At 38.8% G+C, this 23048-nt stretch overlaps 1 protein-coding gene across 2 annotated transcripts in view; it reads right to left on the bottom strand.

Annotated features, from left to right (window-relative positions):
* Window positions 1–23048, bottom strand: part of TTC39B (tetratricopeptide repeat domain 39B) — a 152579-nt gene that overhangs the window by 14916 nt on the left and 114615 nt on the right. For both annotated transcript variants that reach the window (XM_005709609.3, XM_013965900.2), the window contains 9 exons: window positions 21047–21152; window positions 19318–19383; window positions 17174–17282; window positions 16564–16631; window positions 16415–16474; window positions 14590–14751; window positions 13056–13147; window positions 9999–10125; window positions 6426–6534 (listed from right to left, as the gene is read on the bottom strand). In XM_005709609.3, coding sequence (XP_005709666.3) covers window positions 6426–6534; window positions 9999–10125; window positions 13056–13147; window positions 14590–14751; window positions 16415–16474; window positions 16564–16631; window positions 17174–17282; window positions 19318–19383; window positions 21047–21152 — 899 coding nt within the window. The remainder of the gene's footprint in view (window positions 1–6425; window positions 6535–9998; window positions 10126–13055; window positions 13148–14589; window positions 14752–16414; window positions 16475–16563; window positions 16632–17173; window positions 17283–19317; window positions 19384–21046; window positions 21153–23048) is intronic.

Here is a 23048-nt window from a genome sequence, read left to right as displayed (position 1 = left end):
TATCACAATGCTATACCTGGTATGAAAAATGAGTGTTCAAAGGAACAAATTAATGAAAAGTGGCCAAATTAGTTCCACAAAAATAAATACAGTAAATTTGTTCAAAAGCCTTAATAGATTTTACTGAATTGCAATTTTCTGAAACCGATTTTTTGAAGTAAACTTTTATGGAGTTTTACCTCAGTTAAATTTTAAAATGATATGGCTTTACATTGAGTTTCCACTCAAATCAAAGTAAATATTTTTCCTGTTGAAATTATTCTATATAAAAAATTGTAAAAAAAAATCTTACACCCATTAGCATGCCTACTACCAAAAAACAAACAAAACAGATAAAAAAAAAAAAGGAAAGAAAATTACTAGCATTGTCAAGGATGTAGAGAAATTGAAACCTGTGTGTATTGTTGGTGGGAATACACAAAGGTGCAGCCACTAGAGAAAACAGTATGTCAGTTCCTAAAAAAATTAAAACTAGAAATGTTACATGATCCAGCAAATCCACCTTGAGGCATATATCTAAAAGAACTGAAAGCAGCCTCTGAATGAAATATTTGCATATGCATATTTAATAGATGCTTAATTAACTAACTGGGTTAATTAATAGGCACTTACTCCTTGGAAGAAAAGTTATGACCAACCTAGACAGCATGTTTAAAAGCAGAGACATTACGTTGCCAACAAAGGTCCGTCTAGTCAAGCCTATGGTTTTTCCAGTAGTCATGTATGGATGTGAGAGTCGGACTATAAAGAAAGCTGAGCACCGAAGAATTGATGCTTTTGAACTGTGGTGTTGGAGAAGACTCTTGAGAGTCCCTTGGACTGCAGGGAGATGCAGCCAGTCCATCCTAAGGGAGATCAGTCCTGTGTGTTCATTGGAAGGACTGCTGTTGAAGCCGAAACGCCAATATTTTGGCCACCTGATACGAAGAACTCACTCATTTGAAAAGACCCTGATGCTGGGAAAGATTGAGGGCAAGAGGAGAAGGGGATGACAGAGGATGAGATGGCTGGATGGCATCACTGACTCAATGGACATGAGTTTGGGTAAACTTTGGAAGTTGGTGATGGAGAGGAAGGCCTGGCATGCTGCAGTCCATGGGGTTGCAAAGAGTTGGACATGACTGAGTGACTGCACTATTGATGGGAATCTAAAGTTAGAATAATTTCAAATATGGAAAGCAGCCTAAATGCTCAATACTGAAAGAGTTGGTTAAATAATGATATATTATCTCCCTGGAATGCCAGGAAGCTCTTGAAATTACAAGGGTTACCTAGAAAGAATTAAAACATTTACGATAAACTACCATATGATCCAAATTTGCTGGCATATTGAGTGCAGCATTTTCACAGCATCATCTTTCAGGATTTGAAACAGCTCAACTGGAATTCCATCACCTCCACTAGCTTTGTTTGTAGTGATGCTTTCTAAGGCCCACTTGACTTCACATTCCAAGATGTCTGGCTCTAGATTAGTGATCACATCATCATGATTACCTGGGTCGTGAAGATCTTTTTTGTACAGTTTTTCCGTGTATTCTTGTCACCTCTTCTTAATATCTTCTGCTTCTGTTAGGACCATACCATTTCTGTCCTTTACTGAGCCCATCTTTGCATGAAATGTTCCTTTGGTATCCCTAATTTTCTTAAAGAGATCTCTAGTCTTTCCCATTCTGCCACAGGACTGGAAAAGGTCAGTTTTCATTCCAATTCCAAAAAAAGGCAATGCAAAAGAATGCTCAAACTACCGCACAATTGCACTCATCTCACATGCTAGTAAAGTAATGCTCAAAATTCTCCAAGCCAGGCTTCAGCAATACGTGAACCATGAACTTCAGATGTTCAAGCTGGTTTTAGAAAAGGCAGAAGAACCAGAGATCAAATTGTCAACATCCACTGGATCATGGGAAAAGCAAGAGAGTTCCAGAAAAACATCTATTTCTGCTTTATTGATTATGCCAAAGCCTTTGACTGTGTGGATCACAATAAACTGTGGAAAATTCTGAAAGAGATGGGAATACCAGACCACCTGACCTGCCTCTTGAGAAATCTGTATGCAGGTCAGGAAGCAACAGTTAGAACTGGACATGGAACAACAGACTGGTTCCAAATAGGAAAAGGAGTACGTCAAGGCTGTATATTGTCACCCTGCTTATTTAACTTCTATGCAGAGTACATCATGAGAAACACTGGACTGGAAGAAACACAAGCTGGAATCAAGATTGCTGGGAGAAATATCAATAACCTCAGATATGCAGATGACACCACCCTTATGGCAGAAAGTGAAGAGGAACTAAAAATCCTCTTAATGAAAGTGAAAGAGGAGAGCGAAAAAGTTGGCTTAAAGCTCAACATTCAAAAAACGAAGATCATGGCATCCAGTCCCATCACTTCAAGGGAAATAGATGGGGAAACAGTGGAAACAGTGTCAGACTTTATTTTTCTGGACTCCAAAATCACTGCAGATGGTGACTGCAGCCATGAAATTAAAAGACACTTGCTCCTTGGAAGAAAAGTTATGACCAACCTAGATAGCATATTCAAAAGCAGAGACATTACTTTGCCAACTAAGGTTCGTCTAGTCAAGGCTATGGTTTTTCCTGTGGTCATGTATGGATGTGAGAGTTGGACTGTGAAGAAGGCTGAGCACCAAAGAATTGATGCTTTTGAACTGTGGTGTTGGAGAAGACTCTTGAGAGTCCCTTGGACTGCAAGGAGATCCAACCAGTCCATTCTGAAGGAGATCAACCCTGGGATTTCTTTGGAAGGAATGATGCTAAAGCTGAAACTCCAATACTTTGGCCACCTCATGCAAAGAGTTGACTTATTGGAAAAGACTCTGATGCTGGGAGGGATTGGGGGCAGGAGGAGAAGGGGAAGACCGAGGATGAGATGGCTGGATGGCATCACGGACTCGATGGATGTGAGTCTGAGTGAACTCCGGGAGATGGTGATGGACAGGGAGGCCTGGTGTGCTGCGATTCATGGGGTCACAAAGAGTCGGACACTACTGAGCGACTGAACTGAACTGAACCATATGATCCAGTAACCCCACCTCTGCATATTTATCTGAAAAAAAAATACTGTCTCGAAAAGATATATGCCTGCTCATGTTCACTGCATTATTTACAACAGACAAGCATGGAAAAGATCTAAGTATCCATCAATGGATGAATGGATAAAGGAAATGTGAAATACATGTCTGTGTGTGTGTAAAATGGAACATTCAGCCATGAAAAAGAATCAAATTGTTCCATCTGCAACAACATGAAAGACCTTGAAGGTATTAGTGCTAAGTGAACCAAAGTCAGACGAACATGCTATGTTCTCACTTCTACGTGAAACCTAAATAAATAAAAGCACATAGATATAGGGAATAGACAGGTTGTCAGGGGCAAGAGCTTCGGAGTAGGAGGAATATGTGAAGAGGTCAGAATGTACAAACTCCCAGGTATAAGGCAAAGGAGAAAAGGAAAGATATACACATCTGGAGGCAGCATTCCAAAGAATAACAAGGAGAGCTAAGAAAGTCTTCTTCAGTGATCAATGTAACAATAGAATGGGAAAGGCTAAAGATCTCTTCAAGAAAATTAGAGATACCAAGGGAACATTTCATGCAAAGATGGGCATAATAAAGGACAGAATGGTATAGACCTGAGAGAAGAAGATATTAAGAAGAGCTGGCAAGAATACATAGAAGAACTGTACGAAAAAATCTTCATGACCTAGATAACCATGATGGTGTGATCACTCAGCTAGAGCCAGACATCCTGAAATGCGAAGTGGCCTTAGGAAGCATCACTACAAACAAAGCTAGTGGAGGTGATGGAATCCCAGTTGAGCTATTTTAAATCCTAAAAGATGAGGTTGTGAAAGTGCTGCACTCAATATGCCAGCAAATTTGTAAGACTCAGCAGTGGCCACAGGACTGGGAAAGGTCAGTTTTCATACCAATCCCAAAGAAAGAAAGAGTGTTCAAATTACTGCACAGCTGCACTCATCTCACACACTAGCAAGGTAATGCTTAAAATCTTCCAAGCCAGGCTTCAATCGTACACAAACCATTAATTTCCAGATGTTAAAGCTGGATTTAGAAAAGTCAAAGGAACCAGAGATCAAATGCCAACATCCACTGGATCATCGAAAAAGCAAGAGAGTTCCAGAAAAACATCTATTTCTGCTTTATTGACTATGCCAAAGCCTTTGACTGTGTGGATCACAACAAATTACCTGCCTCTTGAGAAATCTGTATGGAGGTCAAGAAGCAACGGAGAAGGCAATGGGAACCCACTCCAGGACTCTTGCCTGGAAAACCCCATGGACGGAGGAGCCTGGTAGGCTGCAGACCATGGAGTTGAGAAGAGTCAGACACGACTGAGCAACTTCACTTTCACTTTTCACTTTCATGCATTGGAGAAGGAAATGGCAACCCACTCCAGTGTTCTTGCCTGGAGAATCCCAAGGATGGCGGAGCCTGGTGGGCTGCCATCTATGGGGTCGCACAGAGTCGGACACGACTGAAGCGACTTAGCAGCAGCAGCAGCAGCAAGAAGCAACAGAGAGAACTGGACATGGAACAACAGACTGGTTCCAAATCGGGAAAGGAGTATGTCAAGGCTGTATATCGTCACCCTGCTTGTATAACTTATATGCAGAGTATATGATGCAAAATGCTGGGTGGGATGAAGCACAAGCTGGAATCAAGATTGCCAGGAGAAATATCAATAACCTGATATGCAGATGACAGATGATATGGCAAAAAGTGAAGAAGAGCTAAAGACCCTCTTGATGAAAGTGAAAGAGGAGAGTGAAAAAATTGGCTTAAAACTCAACATCCAAAAAACTATGATAATGGCATCCAGTCCCATCACTTCACGGCAAATAGATGGGGAAACAATGGAAACAGTGAAAGACTTTATTTCCTTGGGCTCCAAAATCGCTGCAGATAGTGACTGCAGCCATGAAATTAAAAGACGCTTGCTCCTTGGAAGAAGAGCTATGACCAACCTAGACAGCGTATTTAAAAGGAGAGACATTACTCTGCCAATAAAGGTCCACCTAGTTAATGCTATGGTTTTTCCAGCAGTTATGTATGGATGTGAGAGCTGGACTGTAAAGAAACCCAAGCACCGAAGAATTGATGCTTTTGAACTGTGGTGTTGGAGAAGACTCTTGAGAGTCCCTTGGACTGCAAGGAGATCCAACCAGTCAATCCTAAAAGAAACTAGTCCTGAATATTCATTGGAAGGACTGTTGCCAAAGCTGAAACTCCAGTACTTTGGCCACCTGATGTGAAGAACTGACTCATTGGAAAAGACCCTGATGCTGGGAAAGATTGAAGGCAGGAGGGGAAGGGGATGACAGAGGATGAGATGGTTGGATGGCATCACCAACTCGATGGACATGAGTTTGAGCAAACTCTGGGAGTTGGTGATGGACAGGGAAGCCTGGCATGCTGCAGTCCGTGGAATCGCAGAGTTGGACACTGAACTGGACTGAGAGACTGAACTGGACTGAAGCCAGGTATAAAACAATTAAGTCATGGAGATGTCAAGTACAGATGGTGACTACAGCTAATACTATATTGCATATTTGAAAGTTGCTAAGAGAGTAGATTTTAAAAGTTCTCAACAAAAGAAAAAAATTTCTGTAATGATGTATGGTGACAGACATTTACTAGACTTACTATAGTGATTTTGCAATGCGTACAAATATCAAATCATTACACGGTACATCCAAAACTAATATAGTGTTATATCTCAGTTTTATCTCAATGAGAGAAAAGGTTATGATATAATAAATAAAAAAATATAGGCTAGAGTATGTCCAGATACACTATGATCATAACTATAAAAACAAATCTAAGTGGGCATAAACAGAAACTAAATTAATTGTGCACAGTAGGAAAAACAACGGTGACTTTTTTCACCTACGCTTTTCAAATGTAATGTTTAACTTTTTAAAGGTATTTGTAAAGAGAAATCTCATTAAACATTTCAGCCCCATGCTGTGCCCAAAGTAAAAAATGTTCTAAATGAGGAGCTCATCCCTGGAGTCACAGACAATGATTTAATCCTCCGTGTGTCACACACCCCCAGTTCTCCACCCTTTGGCAGCCACTAATCTGCTTTCCGTCTTTATGGACTGATTTATCCTCGATATTTTATATAAACGGAATCACACACACTGTTGTCTTTTGCCTCTGGCTTCTTTCGCGGAGCCTAACGTCCCCAAGGCTCATCCGTGCCCAAGGCTCATCCGTGTTGTATCAGGTACCTTCCCTCCAACTTGACTGCAGTCAACCAGATACCTGCGGCTCAAGGTCTTTGTCCTCATCACGCACACAGATCAACATGAGCAGATGTGCACGGGGAAAGGACGGGAGGGGCAGCCGTAAAGATTTCCAGGCTCTCGCTTTTCATACTTACTCTCACTTTGTAGAGCTGCCTCGGCCTTTTCAACAGTTACCAACAGGTTTTCAGAAAGGTCTTTTCTCTTGCTCACTAGTGGAAAACCATTCCAAACATACATCATTTCCTAATGAGGAAAAACGAGAAACCACTCACCATTACGTGAGGTCATTCGGTGTTCTTTACAACAACAAAGCCACGTGTGAATGTTTTGCCTCAGTTGCTAGTGATCTCAAGAGATCATTTTTCTTAGCTTTCTTCATTTGGAGTTTAGTGATTTAATCTCCCCATTTTCACTTTGTTTAATGCTTTTAATGCTTTCTGGCTTTTACAATACAAAATAGTTCAGTATATATAGTATATTGTGTCTTCATTGAAAAACTGATTTGCTCATTTATTTAACAAGTATTTACTAAGCACCTACTGGTATCCAATCCTTTTGGAAGATAATAGATTACAGATAGAAATAAATATAATATTTTAAAATGATATTATGAACAATTCAAACATAAATTATTGTTGTTACTCTTAAGTAAAGGGAAACATTTTTTCTATATCTGCCAACTGTTTACATAAAATGTTTCCAAGGACATCAGTGCAAATGAACATAGGAAATATTTCACCTGGCTCAGGTTCTTTTATACCATTAAAAACGTGATAGTCCAGTAATGCAATCCAATATGCAGAAAATACATTCATTTAAAGGCCATATGGCAGAATGACAGCCCCTAAAAATGTAAACTAATGATTTCTCATTGCAAATTACATTTAATAGGCTAACAGATGAGAATTTTTCTTTCTTTTTTTTTTTGGACCAAAAGCAAATGTGCTCTTGCTTGAAAATATTTTTCTAATCTTCCTGGTAGTTCAGTTCATATTTTGAAAGGTACAAAGTAAGCAGGATAATTAGAATCTCCTTGGAAATAAATAAATGGTAAAATATGTTAAGATTGTTTGAATAGCCTCTTACAGGGAAGCAGTAGAAACGAGGAAAATACACTGGAGTTGAGTGACAGCAAAGTCATCTTCACCTTTTGGGACTGAAAACTAAGATCACAGCACTCCTTTGTTTTACATCTAAATTTTCTTATTGCTAATCATGTAAGAGTTCAATAACTTTTGGAATATTTATTTACACTGATGATGATTTTTTAAAATTTTGTTTTTATTGATGGAACATTTTATCAGAAAAAGAAAAGTATGTATGTGAACTGGTCATTTTATGAAATACAAGATTTTGGCAAAATTCCTAGTTATCACAAATTCAAGCCAATTCTACACACTGAGCCCTGGAGAAAGAAGTGCTCTGAGTTAACCTTCCTTAAGGCCCTCAGCAATCAGAGCAACATATACATCATATGTATACACAAGCATCTCAGTTTTAGGATGGAGAAAGGACTATGGTGCTCTAGAAAAATCCCAGGCAAGTTCTGTGACAGGGAAAGAAAACAATCTCCCAGCATTAATCACGTGATAAAAATGAGGCAGGAATGGAGCTGAAAGGTGTCATGGGTAAAACAGTAGCAGGCTCCCATATTGGCTGGAAAAGGAGGATGTTTGGTCATTTTTGTGATTTGCATTGTGTTCTTCTTTTTACCTGTGCTCAGATATGATTTACAGAGTGGCCATATTTTTATCTCATTGCATCACAGGCACAGACCAGGCACAACCTGGTCTGAGGGTGGTGTTCTCTGAGATTGTTCTTCTTAAGTAGGAAATACCCGGGCTGAGGTACTCGGTGCAGGCTAGCCCCCAACGGATACCTGTGAGGAGCTGCAGTTTTATTTCTCACAGAATAATATTTAAAGAACTCCTATAAGTCAATGCAGTTTCCCTGGTGGCTCAGCTGGTAAAGAATCCACCTGCAATGCAGGAGACCTGGGTTCGATCCCTAGGCTGGGAAGATCCCCTGGAGAAGGAAACGGCTACCCACTCCAGTATTCTGGCCTAGAGAATTCCATGGGCTGTACAGTTCATGGGGTCACAAAGAGTCAGACATGGCCGAGTGACTTTCACTCACTTTGTAACTTATAACTCAATGATAAAATAATAAATAACCTAATAAAAAAATTAGGGAAGTAAGTGCATGAACAACAGTTCATGAAATAAGAAGTAAAAATGAACAAGCACATGAAAAGCTCAATCACACATTAAAAAAATAAAACACTGTTGGTAGGAATTTAAATCAGTACAGCCCTTCTGGAGAGCAATCTGGCAATGTCCAAGTATTAAATGCATATGCCCTTCAACTTGGAATTCTACTTCTAAATATCTCTCTCACAGAATTATATGCCCATGTACAAAGAGAGCTAGAGAAGAATATTCATTGTAGCCTGTTTGTGGTAATAAAAACTGGAAACTAAGCAACTGTTAAAGGGGAATAATTGACTATACTCTGGAATCAAAAGAAAAAAATCAGGAACCTCCAAAAAAGGACAGCAGATGTAGCTTGCACTAAACAGTTTCTCTGTGTTACTTGACTACTCACACAAACTAGACCCCAACTGCTGCTGCTGCTAAGTCGCTTCAGTCGTGTCCGACTCTGTGCGACCCCGTAGACGGCAGCCCACCAGGCTCTCCCGTCCCTGGAGTTCTCCAGGCAAGAACACTGGAGTGGGTTGCCATTTCCTTCTCCAATGCGTGAAAGTGAAGAGTGAAAGTGAAGTCGCTCAGTCATGTCCAGCTCTTAGCAACCCCATAGACTGTAGCCCACCAGGCTCCTCCGTCCATGGGACTTTCCAGGCAAGAGTACTGGAGTGGGATGCCATTGCTGTAATTTGATATATTCAGTACTTTTTAAAGAAATCTGCATTAAGACCATTTAACTTGAAATTATGCTTTTCATGAAGCCTAACCTAAACGGCACACTGATCAAGAATGGGAGCTCTAGCATTAGGCTACAACAGAAGCCACCAGCCACTTACGGCTCTGGAGCAATGTGGCTGGTTCAAACTGAGACACGCTCTAAGCATAAAACACGCGCCAGACTTCAGTGGATGAGTATGATATAAAAGAAAGTGAAATCTCATTAATAAATCCTAGGGATTACACACTCAAATGACTAAATTTTGCATGCGTGCAGGTGTGTTTTCAGTGGTTTCTGACTCTTGGTGACCCCATGGACTGTAGCCTGCCAGGCTCCTCTGTCCACGGAAGTTTCCAGGCAAGAATACTGGAATGGTTGCCATTTCCTACTCCAAAAATTTCACACAAACCGGGTTAAACCAATATTTTGAAAACGATTATCATGTGTCCTTCTACTTTTTAATTTTCTTACCTTTTGATTTTGAGGGTAGCAGCTAGAAAAGATAGTTACATATGTGGCTTGCATTATAATTCAACTCAATTTCAAATATGCCAACTCACCTCTCTCTGTCTGAATTTCCTTATTTGTCAAATGAGGCTACAAAGAAAAATTCCTCTCATAGAGTTACTGTAAGACTTAAATGATATATTTTATAAAAAGCCTTTACCAAACACAATGAGTTTCAACTTAGCCAACTTCACAACAAAAGTTACATGTTCTCCCTGCCCCTGAAACTAGATAATGTATTTCTAGGATGCAAAGAATAAGTAAATAAAGGCAGATACCAGGGCAGGCAAAACGAGCTTCACGGGTGCTGGCAATGAGGGAGAGTAACGACGAGCCTTCCTCACAGCAAACTTCTCAGTAGGGATCGATTTCCCAGCAATTCTCTGCTTCAAGCCATCCACCTGTCTGTGAAGAGCCCCAGTTCCAGTGAAAAGTCATTAGAACACAGGCAATATTTATACCTGTCCCTGTTATGCTGCGCTCCCCAGAGCAGTGGATCAGCACCACCAGGAACCCTGTTCAAAATGCAAATTTAGGCTCCACCCCAGACCTAATAGTGGTTTCCCTGGTGGCTCAGATGGTGAAGAATCTACCTGCAATGTGGGAGACCTAGGTTTGATCCCCAGGTCAGGAAGATCTCCTGGAGAAGGGAAGGGCTACCCAACTAGTATTCTTGCCTGGAGAATTCTGCGGACAAGAGGAATCTGGTGAGCTACAGTCCATGGCTTCTCTGATAAAAATGGCTCAAAAAGAGTCATCAACTCATGCATAATTTGAGAAAATGTTTCCCAAGCGTAGGTGATTTTGCAAATAATAAGCTAAGAACATACAGCATGCTTACAATTTTCCTCTCAAAATTCTAAGAAATTCCAATTATAGGATTCACAAGCACAGAAAAGTGAGAATAGAGGCTACATATTTGTAGGGCACTTTCTCATACATAATCTTGTAAATGCACCAAACAGGTCACCAAGAAGGAATTTAGGGAAATATCTAATTACACCACTGAAAGAAAGAGGAAGATGCAATGAGAGAAAAAGCATTCCATATGAAGACAAGCTTGTGTTATGTTATTTCTCAGCACAATCTTGAGATATGGGTGTTTTTAATTGAAGTATAATTGACATATAACATTACTTTTAGGTGTACAAATGGCTACGGTTTTAAATCAGAATGCCCATCATGAATGTTAATTAATATCAGTGGAAACGGCAGTGGACATACGAGGTAGGGGTTGAGGGAGAGGGTCAGAGGCGTGCAGAGGACATGAAACCTCCTGATTTAAGGATCACAGACTCTGTAATGAAGAGAACATTTGGGGGGATTCTCCTCTCAGTATCTCAACAAGTTAGATGCTATCACACATATAGCAGACTTCAAGCTTTTGCCTGAAAATAACATTAGTTACATGTTTCACAGAAATTATTTTGATGCAGAGAAAATTTATTTTGGAGTGGAGGAAACTGAGATGAAAAAGATCCCAATATGTCTTCACATTCCATTCCATTTGTTGTCGTGTGTGTGAAACAAGGAAATTCATTTCACCAGTAGCAGCTGGCGTCCCATGGCTCCCACTAATGTAAATTCTACAGTCAGTATACACACGGTCCAGTTTCTAAAAAGCATGGCAAAGTTGTCCTGGTCCTACCTTCAAATCTGTCCTGACAAGTCTGAGGGTGCAGACAAGCCATTACTTCTCATAACGTGGCCACAGAATATAGTATTCCGTTAAAAGTGTTTGTCATCAATTATGTTTAAAGAATGCAGTGGGGCTTCTCTGTTCCCCTAGCTGCCTCATCTCCAGAGGCCACGTCCTCCTTTCTACCACAGCCACCCACTCCTACAGTTGCATCTTAGGCCATTTCATCATCTGTAACTTTTCTACATCAGAGCACAAACTCAAGCACACCAACCATCCTCCTCATTATAACCTTGGCTGTTCTAATGAGACTTTCGGTCCTCTTGTCTTTCAACCCTCTCCCAACTCCGCAGTCTCCTTTCTCCCCATCCCTCCATACTCCTGCTTAGCCTGCCCTGCAGGCAAGCTTCACTGCTGCAGGCTCTAGCTTATTTCCTAGACTCCCCTGCCCGTGCCTAGTTGTTGTACTCATCTTCCTGCAATGAGAACAAGTTGGTATCCCTGTACATTCAACACCAACCTCCAATGAGCCCTCGCACCGCCTGCCATTCCCCGTCCTGTACTTCTCTCTGTTTCACTCTCTGCAACAATGATTTCAAACATTCTCCATCCTCCTCAGACCTCCAGCCCACTCCTTTCTCTTTCGCTCTCAACAGACAGCCCTGCCTCCACACACGAGCTGGCATGCCTCTGAGCCTGCTCTGGACTTCTTCCTGCGTGATACAACAGAGGACCTGATCCTCCCTCTAAATAAAGCCGGTCCTGCCATCAGTGCTTTGGAGTCTATCTCCTCCTGACTTTTCAAGAGCCTTACAAAGGTCAGTTATCCCATTTCTCATTTGTATGTACAACTGTCTTTCTGAACTGGGTCCTCCCCAGTGGTTTTTGAGAATGCCCAGATCTCTCCCATTAATATATTCTTTGATATTACATCTCCCTCCAACTTTCTCTATCACTTAGTGTATTTAGGCTTAACTCTGTTCATTTCTTTGTATCTCATTCACTCTTTAGCCAACCCCAGTCTGGTTTCCACCTCCATTCTATTACCTTATCATTTCCTGCATGGGATACTAATGATCTCTGTGTCACTAAAAGACATCTTGTCTTATTTTTTAAGCCTACAGCACATAGTATTCCCAGGCAGCCTCCCATCCAAGTACAAACCAGCCCCAACTATGCTTAGCTTCCAGGATTAGACAAGATCAGACATGTTCAGGGTGGTATGGCCATAGACTTCGTCTTATTTTCTTTTTAATTCTGTATTCTGTGAGACATATTTTGAGTAATCCCGGATATTCGTCTTACTTTGGCCTATATACAAAATGTAGCATTATGTCCTGCCAATATCAGCTGTGCTTTAGTTCGTTTAATGTGCAGTGCCCCTTCCTGCTGTTCCTTTGGTCTCAAACTGTATCAACACAACTCTCCACCTGCCTCTGCAGCTCCTTCAGACCTCATCTCAACTATTATTTCCCCTACACTCTAATCTATACCTCTCCTCTCAATGGGGAACAGAGGGACTGGGTAGTGCTGGAGATACAAATATTATGGGTTTTTGCCTTGCTACTAGCAGTTTCAATCATTGGGAGAGGAAAGAACGTAGGTTTACTAGGGAGTTTTGAATGTTTGGACATACCTAAGTGAAGGTGGTAAATGGGAGCTGGGTATACAGGTCTGGAACTCATCACGAGCTTACCTGAATAAAGTTACCACATCCTCTTTCGTTGCTACCACATCCTCTTCTGGAAGCATACTCAAAATTGCAGCTTTTAAGAACACATATGTTGCCTTGAGAAAAAGAAAAGCAGTAGTTAGAGAGCACCCTAGGTACATGATATTTCCACCTCGTAAATCATGAATGACCCACAGGACTGCCCTGGTGGTCCAGTGGTTAAGAATTCACTTGCCAATGCAGGGGACATGGGTTTGATCCCTGGTCCGGGAAGATCCCATACACCATGGGGCAACTAAGGCTGAGCACCACAACTACTGAGCCCAATAGCCACAACTACCGAAGCCCCCATGCCCTAGAGCCCGTGCTCTGCAGCAAAAGAAGCCACTGCAATGAGAAGCCCACATACTGCAACTAGATTAGCCCCGCTCACCACAATTAGAGAAAGCCCACATGCAGCAGCGAAGACCCAGTCAGCCAGGAACAAATCAATAAATAACAATTTTTAAAAAAGAATGAACTACAAGTCTGCCAGATATAGTATCTGAGGTATCAAAGACAAAAAAGGGAAATGAAGCCTCTTGCTACCTATCCCAAATAAGATCCACACTTTCCACCAAATTTTAGCCATTCTGCTATTATACAGCTTTAATGTTCATGGATGAGGAAGTGGACAAAACGAAAAAGAGATCATTATCTCATTCCTCCCAATTTCTCACAAATGGATCAGGTTTTTAGAACTTTTTAAAACTGAAGTTTAATTGATTTACAATATTATATGAGTTTCAAGTGTACAATATAGCAATTCAATATTTTTATAGTTTATACTCCATTTAAAGTTGTTATAAAATATTGGCTATATTCCCTGTTTTTGCAACCTTGTTATCTTATTTATATCTATTAAAGTGTACTCAATCTCCTTTGCCTATCTTGCCACACCTGTTAGAATGGCTATCATCAGAAAGACAACAAATAATAAATATTGGCAAGGATGTAGAGAAAAGGGAACCTGGTATATTGTTGGTGGGAATGAAATCGGTATAGCCATTATGGAAAACAGTATGAAGATTCTTCAGAAAATTAAAATAGAACTACCATATGATCCAGCAATTCCACAAAAAGATATATACATTTCAATGCTCATAGCAACATTATTTACAAAAGCTAAGATACAAAAGCAACCTAAGTATCCATCAACAGATGAATGGATAAAGAATTAATTTTTATTATTATGAAAAGCTTCATTATCAGGACATCAAAAAGTCTACAAAAAATTATCAAAACTTGATATTTAATCATTTTTATATATAACCGAAATTCATCTTCAGAAATAAAGCCTCTTTGTTGAAAAGGGCTGCTTAGATGGCTTTTAAAGCATATAGTGCTGAAGACACTAGTTATAAACAGCAGGTACTTAATGCGTACTTCCTCCTTTGATGGATCTCTATGTTGAGAAAACAGTGTTGATGTCATACTATTGAACAAACAATCCTAAATGAAAATTATTCTGTACACTTATTTCCAAATAGATGACACTAATGAAAGTACTATATTTTACCTTGGACCATCTACTCTCTTTGCAAAGCAGATCTGAATAGTAATATGCCTCCCTCCAGTTTTGTTGGAATACAAAAATCCACATCAGCTCCCAGTAACAGAGATGGTGAAACTGTTTCCATTCTTCTTGAACTGAAATGCATTTTCGAAATATCTCTTGTGCCTATAAGTCAATTGCATAAAGCTGATCATCCAGATATTAGACAAGGAGATAATAACCTAATGGAAAAATACATAAAACACTTTGTACAAAAAGAACAAAATCATGACTCATTAAACCACTCAATATGACACACTCCTTTCCTTACATGCCAACAATGCAGTTAAATTCTGTCTCCTTATTTAACTTTGTGAGAGAGCCATGGAACTTTACAATGTGGGAGTAGCAAAATTCCTTCCTTAAGTAAGACATAAAATACAGAAGTCCTTTAAGAAAAAACTGACAATAAATTTAGAACTTCCAGAGGGTACGATATACCTTAAACCAAGTTTAAGGCAATGGACAGACTGGGAGAAGATATTGCTATATACATAACTGGCAAAGAATGAACACTTATCATACAACAATTTTATTAAAAAAGAAATAACAATTTTACTTATCATATAACAATTATCATATAACACTTATCATACAATTTTACTAAAATGGGAAAATTGTTAAAGATATAAATAGGAAATCAAATATACATATGATGGCTGTTTTATTGGAAAATATAAATTAAATTTAGATTATCATTTTTCAGCCATCATACTGGAAAAATAAAAGATAAATAATGACCAGAGTTGGCAAAGAGCATTGGAAACAAGTACTCTCATATCTTTGAGCTTCCCAGGTGGCTCAGTGGTAAAGAATCTGCCTGACAAGCAGGAGATACAGGTTCAATCCCTGGGTCAGGAAGATTCCCTGGAGAAGGAAATGGTAACCCATTCCAGTACTCTTGTCTGGGAAATCCCACAGGATTTCCACCAGAGGAGGCTGGTGGGCTACAGTCATATCTTTATAGGAGTTTAAGTGGACTAGCTTTAAGTAAGGAGGGTAATCTGTCTGAATTTATTAAAATACAAACATCTTTGACCTAAAAATCCTGTCAGACTCTGTCTTATATAAATGTACCTTTGCACTGAGATGTACACATAATATTGTTTACAATAGCATTGTGTATAATAGCCAAATGTCTATCAATAGTGGGCCACTTTAATAGGTACAGTTTATCCATCTCACGGAATGAAACCCAGCCATCAAAAAGAATGAGGAAGATTTAGATATACTGACCTGGAAAGAAATCCAAGATGTATTGTAAGTAGAAAACAATAAAATCAAGGAAAAATAAATATGTTTGTCCCCATTGTGTAGAAGAAAATTGTTTGTGAGTATATTTATATGAAAGGCTCTTCACTCTTTTTCTTCAAGGGATTTAGTGAATTATTCCTTTGATGGGGAGCACACATATAGTACAATGAAGTTACCTTTATGGGATGTCTAGATTCCAAAGTCAATATGTAATACCAAGATGGATAGTAGCCAAAGTTTTCTGAAAGTCCCTTAAATTGCCCACCTGTATTTCTATATCCAACCCTGAACTGCCTCAAATACCTCATACATAAATGTAGAGTATATTCTACTATACGTAGTAATACACATTATATTCTATAATCTACTATACATAGTAGAATGCACTCACAAAATTAAAGTTTGGCTTTTTAATTACATATTTCCCCTCTATTTTTGTCTAGCACATACAGCTGGATTTGCTCATGTGGAATGAGTTTGCTACGCAACTCCACTAAACAGACAGGCCCCCAAAACGACCCCTCAAATAAGTTACCTCTTCCACATTCCCTTTTAGCAGCTCTATCCGGCCATGATAGAACAACACAAGGGAGCCCTGCAGAGGAAGGAGAAACAGGCTGCTCAGTACTCAAGCCTGGTAGAATGCTTACGGCTGAAAACAGACACTTGAAATTCTAAGCATACATTTGGAAACTGCTGGAGGTAGGGTTCAAGGAGACTCTCTGCTTCCACAACATTCACTTCTCCCGTACCTAGAAATTTAACAGGAAAAGCCTCAGTCTTCATGAAACACAGTCGACAGTTATAACTATTTCTCCAGATTACATTAAAATATACAGCAAAGACATATTCACGGAAAACATGAAAACTATTCACTTGAACACAAGCCTCATCTATGACTTTAGCTTAAGAAAGCTTTAGGGCAAATTCATAAGAGCAGATGTGGTTGCCTTCAATTCCTAATTGAAATTTCTGACTTGAATACCAATATGAACTATTTTTAATAAAACATTTAACTTTCTGCTAAAAGAGAAATATAATATGCTAAAAATAGATCACATTAAGCAAGTCTTATAGAATTTTTTTAGCCAAGAACAGATTTTTAAAAATTCAATGAAAGAAACCCTCCACCCCTTCTGCTAAATGTCACCATGACAAAGTCACTATTTTCCATCTTTCTCAAAAAAAAAAAGTAAATATAGACTCCTATCTCTTACTGATTTTCCTAAATTTTTACTTACTCAGATGAAAGATAATCAACTTTCAATGATATAAAATGTAATGCAGTCCTTACCAAGTATCAGGGAGATGTAAGTATGAAAAGCTAGTATAGTTAAGCAGCATAGTGGAGACCTCATGCTTCTTCCTAAGGCACCTTCCCGTAACTGCAGGATGCCCAACTCCTGTGGGGATTAGATGCATTTTAGAATGAAAAGAGCATCATATTCAGAGATTTTAAAATGCTAGCTCATATATCCCCACCCTCCATGAAGGTGGGGTTTATTTTTCAAGAGCTTAGAAGAGCAGTAGTAACTAGATAGCATCACCAACTTAATGGACATGAACTTGAGCAAACTCTAGGACATGGTGGAGGACAGAGGAGCCTGCTGTGCTTCAGTCCATGGGGTTGCAAAGAGTCAGAATGACTTAGCAACTGAACAACAATGAACAACAACAACTAGAAACAAATTTTACATTTTAAATTGGCATAAGACAATCTCACATATTCTTACATCATGTGATCTTAGGGTAAAAAAAAAAAAGGTAGCGTTCATTTCATAGAAAATGCTGTTATTTCTCTTATATAAATATTAATTTAAGCATGAGGATCTAAGTATAAAATGCTATGGTGGGTATGAATATTTATGGTTCTGTTTCTTCAAGGATCTTGGCATCAAACAGGTCAGACAGTATTTGAACACATTTATTGGACCATGGTGAGGGCCTTAAGAAAGTTAAGTAAGTGATTCGGAAAGTTAGGGATGTTTGAGCCTCGTTGGGAGGGGATAAGGGACGGCTATGTGGAACAGGAGACACTGATCTCAAACCTAATGGATTAAGAGGCTCTTAAGAGACCTGATTCGGGAGGATGCCAATTGGGAAGGACATCTAAAACAGACATGACAAAATCAACAAATATTGTCAAGTAATTAACCTCCAATTAAAACAAATAAATTTATACTGAGAATTAAAAAAATAATAAAATAAAACAGACACCAGCAAAAGCACAGAAACAGAAAAGCACAAGGTCTATTTGGAAAACAAGCAACTGCCCAGTTTAACAGACACACTGGGGAAGCAAACAGGACAGGTAGTAAGACTAGAAACTTGGGCCCGAATCCGATAATAGAGCCCTTGAATCCATGCTACACTTTGGACTTTATTCAAGGGGCAATTTGGAGCCACTAAGCAAATAAAGTGGAAGATGAATGGTCAAGGGGAAGGGTAACCATGAAACACAGAGTCTTACTTGATAGACCATAAATACATTATAGCTTATGAAGACCATAAATAGATGATAAATATATTATAGTTTATGAAGAATCTGGACAGTGGGATAAAAGTAGATCGGGAATTTACAGTGTTTTGTACTTTTTCTCAAACAATTCTGGAAACCTGTTCTCTTGACTAAAAGGGCCAATTTCTGCAATAAGGCAACACTGGTAATAACATGTTGAATGTTATGATTGATAACTATTATATATTGCACAAAAAACCACACACAAATACAACAAACAAAACTGATGGAATATACACCACCATATGTAAAATAGATAGCCAGTGGGAATTTACTGTATGACTCAGGGAACTCAAACCAGGGCTCTGTGACAACCTTGGGGTGGGAGTGGGAGAAGGTTTCACAGGGAGGGGACATATGTATACCATGGCTGATTCATAGAATGGTAGAAACCAACACAGCATTGTAAAGAAATTATCCTCCAATTAAAAATAGATACATTTAAAAAAAAAAAGAAACTGATGGAAAACAAACTTCCTTGTTTAGTTCTATAGTGAAACCTATAAAAACACAAGAAAACCCAAAATACTGCAACCATGCTTGACCTACACAAACCATAAAATGGTAGACATGGAAATCGAGCCTAATTTCTTGGTTTAGTGGGGGTTGCAAAAATGTTAAGGAAGCATATTTTAACCTCACATGAGTACTGAAGATCCAGCAAGCACCAACATTAGTCAAACATGAATTTTTAATCCCAGAATTTAGATAACATTGAGATAAAAAATTTTAACTTTCAGTAGAAAAACCATCCCCTAACTCCACCAAAATATGATTAAGACCCAAAGTTAGTTTATTGTTCTGCAAAGAAACTGCCAATAATTTTCACACTAATTATGAGGACATGTTATACTTCCCTCATACTCAATAAACATTTTTTAATCTTCTTTGTCAAAATTAAGAAAAAATTAATTTTGTACCCTATTTCCAGAAAATCCTATAAATTCTAGTAGTCTGATAATCCGTGCTGGTAAAAGGGACAGCATCTGTAAGAAAAAAAAAAAAACAAACAAGTGTTGTACTGTGTGTTAGTATACCTAACTATAGGTAAATGCTAAACTCTAAAAACTTAAAATTTTAATGATTCAGTAACATGAAAAATTAGAACCAAGTTTAAACCACTAGACATCTCTCAATCACCATATACTGCACCTCCTATAATCATTACATATGGCAATTTCATTTAGTTAAACTAAAAAAGTAAAAACAGAACAGATTCTGGCCTTTTCAGGATGCTCTAAAGAATATTTCTTCCTTTGATGTGGAGTGATAAAGGTGTTGAGAAAGTAACCCCTAGTGCCCACCTCCAAACAAGATTTATTTTAGCAACCTTTTCCAGGAAGCAAAAGTTGTTATATTCTTCACGATATGCAGGCAAAACCTAGAAGTGGAAGGCTATAGCACTACAGTTGCTCTCTGGGACATCTGAGTAGGATGAAGGGAAGTTCTCTCAGGGCAAAACTTCAAGCAGAGACCTGGTTGTTCACTTTGCTTGGAGAAGAAATGCCCATACATGCAATTATATACTGAGTCCATAAGCCAATGGTTTGATTGGATGGTCAGGGATTTAGAAAGAACATGATAGGAGGCAATTCCCTGGTAGTCCCGCGGTTAGGACTCCAAGCTTTCACTGCCAAGGGCCCAGGTTCAATCCCTGGTCAGGGAATTAAGATCCCACAAGCTGTGTGATGCAGCCAAAAAAAGAGAGAGAGAACAAAGAACATGATGGGAAAATTGATGCCAAGGAACTCTGGGTAAAATGACATTCTAACATGTATACTATCATGTAAGAATTGAATCGCCAGTCTATGTCTGATGCAGGATACAGCATGCTTGGAGCTGGTGCACGGGGATGACCCAGAGGGATGTTGTGGGGAGGGAGGTGGGAGGGGGGTTCATGTTTGGGAACGCATGTAAGAATTAAAGATTTTAAAATTTAAAAAATAAAAATAAAGAAGTATATGGACATATCTCTTTGAATGGGAAAAAAATGAACATATTTGTGTCCCATCTGAATGTTCACCAAAGGCTGTCCTCAGCAGAGGAAGATTTTAATAATCAAATGGGTAGGGTGATCCATTCCGTGGACAGCCGACAGCTGTCTCTTCAGCCACCTCTGTCATCAAACAATGAGTTCATAAACAAAGTAACCCTGGTTGTATATACCAATTCCAGTCAAACCTTAATAAAACATCAAAATCTCTAAATAATATTGCAATTGGATGGATATTTATTCAAACTCTTCATCTATCCCAGAGCATTATTACTATCCTTCAAGCTCTATTATTCCCTAACCTAGTTTCAATTCCAGAACCACCATTGCTATAGCAACAGTATTTCTGATGTGGGAATGAAACCGAATTTCAAGCTCCTTCTTACAAAAAAAAAAGAAAAGTTACTAGTCTAGTCAGAGGGCTGTATGCTGCCCTTATTATATAATCCAAAACTATTCTGAGCATGTGCAGAACTTTATAGCATATTCTGACCAGAGCCTCCACTGGGTCACAACAGAATAAAGAGGATCCCGCTCTAGCCACTTGTCAAACAAACCCAGGTAGAGGTTCAGGGTGAGGTTCAAATGCAATAGCAGAGGCACTGAAAACCTAAGGTTCTTTTATGAAAGATTCTGGTTACCTTTTGATTACTTACCAAATTAAACGCCCCTATTCCAAGCTTGACACCCCCTTCAAACTCGTAGAAGAATTGCTGCTCAACTTTGTTCTTCTGAATTACATGCAGGATTGAAAGACATTCTCTGGATTAAAGAAAACAGTTATACTATAAGTTTACTATGACACTGAAAATTAATGTCAAGTCAAATTTTGCATTTAAGTACCATAAGATAGAGGTCATTAGCCAAAACACTGGGGAATTTTTAAGTGGATGACGCTACGCTGAGTTTACTCTTAATGCTACCAGATAATCATCATTAAAGAAAAATGACACACTCATTTCTACATTGTTTATCAGGATCAATCTTTCTGCACTTAAAGCAAAAGAGGGTTTAAATACCAGCAAGCATGACTCAGGAGCCACAGAACCTCAGAATTGTGAGCTCCCAGTTTCTCAGCAATGTGTTAGAGGAGATTTTCGAAGAATGCTCAGCCTCTCAGCTGCTGTGCACCCTTCAGCAACCTACATTCCACTGAGTAACTGAGGTGCTACTGACAAAAAGAGTTGAATTTCAGTGTGATTACTATGGCATCAAATAGACCAAATAAAGAACTTGGAACTAGGAAAGAATGAAAGAGGAAAATAAAGTCCATCACAACTGCCTGCAACTTTCTTCTTAACTTTCTCTCCTCACCAAAGCCAATCTTTCTGATTTTTCACTTTAATTACTATTCATTTCTCTCTTTCCCTTCATATCTTGAGTGCAGAGAGTATTTCATCTGTATTCATCAGAGAAATGCAGATGAAAACAATGATGTAAAACTTGGCAACAACCAGAAATTGTTTATCAAACTGACAGATACATTTTTTAAAGTCGTAAGAAATAGCCAGATACTACCTATCACCTGATGTGATGCAATTATAAAGAATGCAACTTCATTTATGATATATTCTAGCCAAATGCATCTAAGTTGAATCTAGTAAGCCTATATATCTAATTTCCAGTTTACAGGAAATATAAGGAGCTAGAGAAATGCTATCAACTGAATTATATTTCCCCCAAATCCATATGTTGACGTTCTAACTGTGCCCCCCTCCCAAAGTGTGACTGTATTTGGAAATGAGAGATTTTAGGAGGTAATTAAGATTAAATGAGGTCACTGCAAGTGGAATCTCTCTCTCTGCTCTGTGAGGAAAGAGTGAGAAGGTGGCTGTCTGCAAGCCAAGAAGAGAGCCCTCACCAGAACCCGATATGCTTGTGCCCAGATCTTAGACTTCCAACCTTCAGAACTATGAAGAAATAAGTTTCTGTTGCTTAAGTCATTCAGTGTATGATATTATATTATGGCAGTCAGAAATGACTAAGAGAGAACAAGCTAAACTAAAACGCAAGGAAGCCAGCAAACAAAGCTGCGTGTATGCAACTACAGGACAACCGGACTGGGCTTTTCCACAACGGACATGAATACAGAAACTCTTGTATAATAGGATATATTTAGTGAACATGAACACTGACTGCACAAGACAGTCTTGGGTTGGACCAAGGTGTTGACATTCCAGAAGTAAAAGAGATCTGGGACCAACTGGCAAAATTTGAAGATGGGTTGAATATTTGAAGATGGATTGAATATTTGAAGATGGATTGAATATGAAATGAAGATTTGTTGACATGAAAAAGAAAAGATCATTAACTGCAAAAGCAAGTTATAAAACTGTACATAAGAGTGATCTCATTTTGGTTTTAAATATATATATCTCTAGATTCATGTAGAAAATATTCTAAAAAAGTATGTATTAAGGTATTAACAATCATAATTACTAGATGTTAAGTACATGGGGTATATTTATGTGTATTTGCTCACCCACATTTTCCTATTTTCTAAAATATATATCTTTTGTGATAAAAAGCATTATTTTAATTTTTTAAATGGAAAACCAGGGCTGGCAAAGGTAAGAACACATAGACTCATTCATTTATTTATGATAAACTGGTATTTATAGTAAAGAGGTTGGCAAATACTGGAACGTAGCCACATCT

This window comes from Capra hircus, chromosome 8, assembly GCF_001704415.2.
Source record: "Capra hircus breed San Clemente chromosome 8, ASM170441v1, whole genome shotgun sequence".
NCBI classification, from domain to species: Eukaryota; Metazoa; Chordata; class Mammalia; order Artiodactyla; family Bovidae; genus Capra; species Capra hircus.
Note: the sequence above shows the minus strand (reverse complement) of the source record. Positions and strands in the feature narration are given on the sequence as shown.